General features: G+C 41.4%; 1 protein-coding gene across 2 annotated transcripts; it reads right to left on the bottom strand.

The window, feature by feature from the left end:
• Positions 1–337: 337 nt before the first annotated feature.
• On the bottom strand, positions 338–7647 carry CD53 (CD53 molecule). 2 transcript variants are annotated; one of them, XM_063106828.1, is made up of 7 exons: positions 7585–7647; positions 6526–6714; positions 4999–5073; positions 4361–4456; positions 2668–2748; positions 1509–1592; positions 338–494 (listed from the first exon to the last, which is right to left on the bottom strand). In XM_063106828.1, the coding sequence occupies exons 1-7, from the start codon at positions 7645–7647 to the stop codon at positions 423–425; spliced, it is 660 nt and encodes a 219-aa protein (XP_062962898.1). In that variant the 3' UTR covers positions 338–422. The 2 variants fall into 2 exon arrangements, with proteins under 2 accessions (XP_062962898.1, XP_062962899.1); XM_063106829.1 differs by lacking the exons at positions 2668–2748; positions 4361–4456.
• Between the last annotated feature and the right edge of the window lie 242 nt (positions 7648–7889).

The raw sequence follows: 7889 nt of genomic DNA, 5'->3' as shown, positions 1-7889 counted from the left end.
CTAGAATTCCCTTCGGCTTGTCCCTTTCTTGACCTTGGAGAGCAGACTGGGCATAATTTAGAGGCTGGAGACTGATTCAACGAAGGGAAGATGCAAAAATTTATATCTTGGACCCACCCTTTGATGGTAAGCCACCAATGCCACAGATTCTATGGCCTCTCATGTGTAAAAAAACTCTCGGGTATTAGTTTCACCACCTTGAAAGACATGGCTGCTGCCATCAGTGGGTGAAAGTTTGTCTTTTTGACTGAAGTGAGAAATATACTCTTCTCTGATTGTAGAAAACAGGAATCCAAACAGGCAAGAGATGGGAGGAGGACATAGACAACAGTCCAGCAGGTTATCACTTAGGGCTTCATACTATAAGTGGTTTTGAATTCCCAGAGGTGAAACAAGGCTTTCCAGCATGAAGGAGGTGCAGGTCACAGCCCTAGGGACTGGCTGGTTTTATCAATCTGGCAGTTCAGGGTCAGTGCAAAGGACATCCCCAACACCTGAGAAAGAATTGGGAAAATGTGAGGGTTTTATAAGAGGATCCATTCCTCCTGCAACTTCTGAGATTGGCCCCAAACAAAGAAAACATGTTCATCACACCAAAAACACTCTTCCCACCATCACTTCCAATTTCCTCTAAGGAGTTCTCTCCTTTAGTTTAAGAATAGCAGCAGGGAGAGAAGTGGAAGCAATAATGGCAAGATAGTAGAGTATAAAGTATTGGGAATATTTTTTGTCTTCTTAAGAAGTCACAGAAGCCCAGCTGCTGGTATAGTCAAATACTGCTTACTGAACTCTGTGTGATGAGTCATCTCTACCCTTTCCCTATGCCTCCTCTGTTTCCAAGCAGAGAAAAATAGTTTTTCTCTGAACTTTGGACCAACTTTTAGCTAATCTGTGATGTACCCAACACTTGGGTAATAAATTGTTAGAAATATTATGTATTAAAAAAGGACACAAAACTACCTCCAATTCACTCTTCACTTGTCAAACTAAGCACGAAAACAAAGAGGAAATTGTTTATAATTTTCATCATCAATTCCTTCTTAGCATGCAAGGTGAATTTTTTAAATGGATTTTTTCATCAACACCATCGTTTCCCCATAAGCTCTGTGTGGAACCAAAGTGGGGTTCTGCTTTGTGGCTTTTAATATGACTGTCAACCACTCCTTTCTCTAAGGGATAAGTTGACCAGATACATGTTTGGTTTTTTGTTTTTTTTTTGTCAATATACATTGTGGTTGATTATTGTGGCCAATTACCGAAACCTCACTCCTCCCTCTCTCTCCCCCCTCCCTCCCAACAATGTCAGATACATATTGTTATAGCATATTTTCTGTATGCCTTCAAGCAAATTGGTAATAACATCATTTGCTACTTGACTGGGTAAACTCATATACTGATAAAAATAGCTGACATTCACTGCACACATACTATGTACCTGGTACTGTTCTAAAACCTTATGTAACTTCACTCATTTAATCCTCACAATAGTCCTGCACTTAAGCTCTTACCTGGATCACACATACACAGATGGTGATGATTCCAATATACAAGAAATTGGACTGAAACCACAGTCTTGCTTTCACGAAGCAACCCTAGAAAAAATTACAGGTACAAATGATACTACTTTATAATTCAACTTTATCAGGAGGATTTTTTTGGAAGATAGTTTGTATTTTGCTTCATGTAATACAAAGAGACTTAGGTCAGGTATTTTGTTTTTATTTTCTTTGTATGAATGAAGAAATAGGCATAAAGTAGAGAACATTTAACTAGAGACATTTCTAGTGTTGTCATCTTTACGGTGGCACTGAATATAGAAGTCCTAGATCCCTACCCACTGAATTAAACTAGTTCCCAAGAAACAGGTCAGCAACAGAAGTCCTTATGTTCTCTGAACACTCAGTGCCGACCTAAGATTAGCAAATGGAAATATAGGCTATGCAATCCTAAGATTGGTTTGCATTTCAGTTTCTGCTTTAACACACAGTAAGTCTATCATAACGCTACCAAACTCCAGGACAGTTGTTGGTTGGTGGGTTCAGATCTTCCTCCACAGACCTAAAAAATTCTGAAAATTTTCATAATTTCAGGATTGGGTAACATGGGGTGAGGAGAGAACCTTAGAAATTTGGTCTAGTTGGAAGACGATTTTTGGCTTCTTCTCTGAGCCTATTCTGGAGATCCAATTGAAGTAGGCAGGTTGTTTCAGCAGTTCCACCAACTCTCTCTCTCCCAACTCCCTACTCCTTCACTTATCATTCATTTTACTAAGGGAATGGATCCTTCCATCTCCAAGGAAGAAGAGAAGAGAAACAGAGGGAGAAATTTTCTACCCCAACCATATAAATTTCACTTTCAACCATAAGGAGACCTACTTCTTGCAAATGTCTAGACACAACCCTCTGCCACTTCACACAACATTTCCCCTTCTAATGTAATAGTTTAGTGTGGCAAGATTCTTCACAGTGTCTGTCTATAGTCTAAACGAGCATGTTCCTATGTACTTCTGATTTTCATAGTTGCCTAGGGTTGTCCCCCTTTTCTATCTTTTGTTCAGGGTTCCCTGTTTCTAGGTGGGAGGTCTAGGTCCTCTGTGACTGCAGTTTCCTAGGTAATTAAAAGTTTAAACAAAGAAGTCAATAGCAGAAAAGTTGCAAACAAAATTACCTGAACTAGTGGATCTGAAGGGCAAGATGCTGGCAGGCTGCTGGTCCAATCACTCGTGCCATTTACACCACAACATTGCAGCTAAAAGCCAAACCCCCAAAATGTAATGGTTAGACAGTCAACAGAAAAAAAACAGCAACTGTGGAGTTGGAGAAAAAGGTGGGCCCTTCGGATTTGACTGTAGCAGAAACTCAGAATTGGCCTGACTACTTTGGGCTCCTTGAAACAATGTGCTTTCAAATCTGCTATACCATTTTCATTCACTTAAGACCCTGTGAAGTAGAGAGGGCATGTTTAATTTATTCATATTTCACAGCTCAAGAATAAAGCACCAAGGGGATTTTATAATGGAAGAATCAGGCTGACCAAACCTGGACTCACCAGCCAGTTTTAAGATCACAGAAAACAGGACAATCAGTCCTTCTCTGCCTGCTAACATTATGCAACTGTAAGTGCCAACCATGGGAGTCTTACCACAAAACAGAAACTGCATCCAACCTCTAGATTCACAGGGTTTATGGGAGACAAACTCTGCCTGATGCCAAAATACCTTGGGGAAGCAACTAGCCAGATCCAGAAAGTGGGGAATTCTACAGGAAAAATAACCTAATTTCTCTCCACAACAAATAGCACAAACAAAGAGGAATACTATTATAGATTAAAAGAGAATTAGAGGGACATATTATCCAAATATAACATGTGAACTTTGTTTAGATCTTGATTTAAACAAATCAATTAGAAAAAGGTTGAGAAAATTAAGGAAATTTGATTATAGACTATTTATTAGTGATAGCAAAGAATTATTATAAACTTTTAGGTGTATTAAAAAGTTATTTTTATATTTAATGAGTGAAATGGTACCATGTCTAGCATTTGCTCTAAAATGCTCTAGCAAAAAAAATGTGCAGGGGATTAGATAAGACAACACTAGCAAAATGTTAACTGTTGCAACTGGGTGACATGTACCTGGAGATTCATTTTCTTATTTATTCTCTTTACTTATGTATATGCCTTAAAATTATGTAATTCAGTTTCTAAACTGAATTTTAAAAAAAATAATAAAGAATTGGGGATCTGGAGAGGTTAAGTGACTTCCCCAAGGCCACCCAGTTCTGGTCTCTGGGCTTTAATTCCTGTGCCATTTTTTCTATTCCACACTAAACTGCCATGTGGTCATAGTGGTATTGTTTGAAACATAGCTTATGCCAGTATGAGGCTCCCTGACTCTTCTTTATCCCCCAACACACCAAGGCAGGAATGCAGAGTTAATATATATTTTAGTGGGTGGTGAAGGGACATGAAGAATGGGGTGCTTGGAGGCTAGGTAACAAGACTGATTTAGGCAACTTGGGACTTCAGTAAAGAGTTCTTGTATTATGCAATTGCTGTTTTCAGTAAAATTTTGGAAAATACACAGACTAGTCCAGTATGTGTTTGGCTCATCCTCACATTCTAGTGGAGCTTAAACAATGAGCCTATCTGAGTTGGTAAAGGATGAAAGAGAGAATGTGGGGGACTTTGTACCAAACACTAACTCCTGTGCTCCCCTGTTTGTGACAGCAGAAGCATTACTCTGGATCTCAGGGCCGTGGACCTTAGATTTTGAAACTTCCAGGGAAGGAATTAGCCCCCAGGGACTGAGGCTGGAGAATGATGTCTGGGCTGATCTGAAGAAAAGCCCATCTGTACTCACAAATGACTGGATGGAGTCCCACGCTGCCTTGGTGCTGTTGTCTGAGTAGTAACGTTGGATGCTGTCTGTCAGGCCCTCAGCCACATAATCATTCAGCTGGGCAGGGCACATTCCAGCAGAGGAGACATTGTAAAAAGCAGGTGAGTTCAAGGAATAAGGAATTTCTAGTATAGGCTAGTGGTTCCACTTGCTCCTCCCTTCCAAATGGACTCCTCAGAAGTAAGGAAGTGAGAGGAGGGAGTTCATATATGGGAAGCAGTGCTGAGGGTGAGATGGCATTAAAGAAAGAAGTAGACAGTGGGTTCCCATACTTCCAGAACTCTGGTTTTACAAAGGAGGAATGGGGGCACTCAAAGCAAGGGTTATCCTTAGGAACTGAGACAGACACTTTTTACTACCAAATACACAGAGTAAGTAGAAGGAAGATAAACTTGTTTTATTGTTCCTTTCAGTCATCTTTCAAGGTACCACTCAAATACAATCTCCTTTGTGAAATGTTTTCTCTCTCTGATGACAATTCATTTCTCTTTCCTCCATCTTTCTACTTTATTTCTAATATAGAACTTATTTTTTTAACAACTACTTCTCTACTGCATACTCCCCACTTTGAGCAATGAGTTGTGTTCCTTATAACTTACCTTCTGTTCATACACGAAGAGCAGGATGGCCAAGATCACCTCAGCAAGGAGGATCAGCAGCAGCAGGACAAAGAACTAGGACAAAGCAGAGACACACTCACAGCACTGATCCCAGTTCTTGTCCCACTCCCACTCTGCCCTAGGAGCAGCCAGTGGGGCTCTGCACACGTGCGGGATGTTCCTGTTCCTGTCTCCTTGGGCCTTTGTAAGCGTTCTCTTGTTTTGTGAGGAATGTGTGTTCTTTTCCTACAATTGGACCCTAGAGGGAAGGTCAGCTGTTTTCTAACTTTGTTCTCTTCTACCCATTGTGACTCTCAGAGCACCATACACATAGCACATCTTCAACACCATCTGTTGAATAAATGAAGCAATTTTGGCATAAACCTATTGACACAGTTGAGCAAAAGGCCAGTAAGCCAAACCGTGTGTCTTTAGAGTTTGGGGTCTTCCCTTTTCTACAATATCAGGGCTAGGTTAGGGTGGAGGGTTGGTTGTGGTGGAGGTTGAGAAGAGCCCTATACAGATGGGAAAAAGAGGGACTCCAGTCATGGTTCTGACTCATATTTGTCTCCAACTTTAGATGCCTACTCTCTTTATGCTGATCACACACAACAGAAAACAGGTTTTCACTTATTTCTTCTCTTTCACCTCTTTTACCCCAATACTATTTCTGACTGCTTAAAACCTTTACCTCATGTCTGTTTTCTCCTATCTTTTTCCATTAGTCCAAGAACTCTCTGAGAACAGAGTTATTTTACTTTCTCTCCTGGCTCCAGTTATACACTTAATTCATAAGGGAGAGAAGATTAACTAAATGACTTAAGGAAGAATCGAAGTGATTGGGAATCCATTCCTGTGGATAGAGTGGCACTCTTATACCAAGCTCTGTTCTGAGCACACTAGAGAAACGTGGGGCTCTTCTTTCACAGTGCTTACAGGCAAAACCTCAGCCTTGAGGTGCTCCTCCAGAGAGTTAACTGACAGGGAACAACTGAAAAGCTCTAGCATCTCTCACATTACCCCTCAGCGGCTGCAGCCTAGGCCTGCTCCTAAGACAGGTCACTCACATTATGGAGTATCTTGTGCAGGTATGTGTTAAGGAAGCGTCCTCTACTATTTTGGGAGGGTAACCATGCTCAGAAGAGTTCAGAAATTATTTTTCCATTAGTTCCAGACTCTGAGTCAAATTTCAAAAGTATGACACTTGATTTCAACCAAACATGAAGAAAAAATAAAATGCTGTAAAGGGAAATTATAATGACAAGGGTCATGATGAACAGTGTAAATGGATGACAAGGAGGACAGCAATGTCCTCTCCTACATATCTCTGGACCCCAGTCAGAAGCAAAATACTATTGGTCTGGACAGATTCAGCTGCTCTGAGGTGCAAATCCTCTGATTTCCATGTTCTTCTGATTTCCCTGTACCTACAGGTGATCTACCAAGAAACGTCTTGCCTGGGACTTAGGCATCATTTCCCCCTTGTATCCAATGTATTAGGTTACAACATCTGCTGTGAGGACTCACCGACATAAGAAGGCACTTGTTCTCCTTGATAGAGCCCATGCAGCCCAGGAAGGCAACCACCATGATAATGGAGCCCACGATGACGAGCACATTGCCCAGCGTGAGGAAGGGAAGGTTGTGAAAGAGCACTCCAAAGTTGTTGTGGATCAGGAGGTAGATCCCAAAACCCAAAATGCAGCAGCCACAAAACTGAAAGGAAAAATCCCACAACATTGTGAGGCAAATGTGTGGTTCTTGAATGTCCTCTCATATTCTCACTTCCTTGAGGTCAGAATCAACTTTTTTCCATTGGTTCAATGAATACTCCCATGAAAAATCTCTCTACCCAGATTCCCCAGGATCCTAGAAAAGAAGCAGTCCCAGCTTCCCCCTGTGGAGACCCACTCATACCTCTTCCTACTCATTTCCAGATACCAAGAAAAGCTCATTCCTGTGAGCCACACAATATCTTCAACATATATAGGCCTGACTTCATGCTTCAGATACCCTATTCCTTGTCCCCTCAATTGTTCATATATGGCTTCCCTTTGGAAGCCATGACCATGTAGAAGAAATTCCCTGCTCGAGAAAGCTCATCTTGCTAGGCAGAAAACTGGAGAAGCCAAACTTATAAGAATCTTCTCATAGACAAATAAGTACCAACCCATTCTATATCTAAAATTCATTTTCTAAGTTTGGTACAGTGAAACCTCTGCAGAAAAGTTATTCTTTCAAGGGGTCCAGTTAAAAAAAAAAAAGTAATGAAGATGAACTCAATACCCAGAATACAAAGTTTCAGATTTCTCACCTATAGATGTCAGCTGTGAGCAGTTGTAGCCTTATGCCCCCAGAGGGAAATGGCACCTCCATTAATAACTGCACTGGTACCTTTCAATTTTGCAGGCTTATATTGTGGCAGGATGGGAATGGGGGGGAGAAATGGTTACTTCTTTGTTCCTAGGCTGGGTGTGGGGACATGACTCGGGCATGCATGGGCTGCATTCCACACCAGCCTCTTCAGTGGAGGAGAGCTTACCTGGGGGAGGTGAGCTCAACTCTGCTCAGAAGAGACACACTTACCCAAAAGAGCAAGTTGAAGAAAAACAGAACATACTTCAGCAATTTCAAGCTACTCATGCCCATGCTGGGACGTTCTTGCCCTAAAAAATAGAAGGTAGAAAAGAAGAAGTAAGTGCCCAGGCTCTAAGGATCTCCAGCATCACCTTGGATTTGAGGTATTGTTCTCCTCTGGAAAGTTCCCCCAAACTCTCTTCTCTCTTAGATGTGCTGTCTTAGTCTCAAGACCATGGAGCAGACAGAGGGAGTCTGGCAGACTCCCTCGGTTGAGTACACACAGCTGAGATTCTGAGGAGAACAAGGCAGCT

This window comes from Cynocephalus volans, chromosome 8, assembly GCF_027409185.1.
Source record: "Cynocephalus volans isolate mCynVol1 chromosome 8, mCynVol1.pri, whole genome shotgun sequence".
NCBI lineage: Eukaryota > Metazoa > Chordata > Mammalia > Dermoptera > Cynocephalidae > Cynocephalus > Cynocephalus volans.
The sequence above is the reverse complement of the archived record's forward strand: the minus strand, read 5'-3'. Positions and strand labels throughout refer to the sequence as shown.

Bases quoted from the DNA above. Each gene is read 5' to 3' on its own strand.
- CD53 (XM_063106828.1), bottom strand. From the start codon at position 7,647: ATGGGCATGAGTAGCTTGAAATTGCTGAAGTATGTTCTGTTTTTCTTC. The intron at 4,457-4,998 runs GTAAGTTATAAG...TGCCCTGCCCAG, and splicing joins TCTTCGTGTATGAACAGAAG to CTGAATGATTATGTGGCTGA. The intron at 1,593-2,667 runs GTAATTTTGTTT...AATTTTTTCTAG, and splicing joins CTTCAGATCCACTAGTTCAG to GGTTGCTTCGTGAAAGCAAG.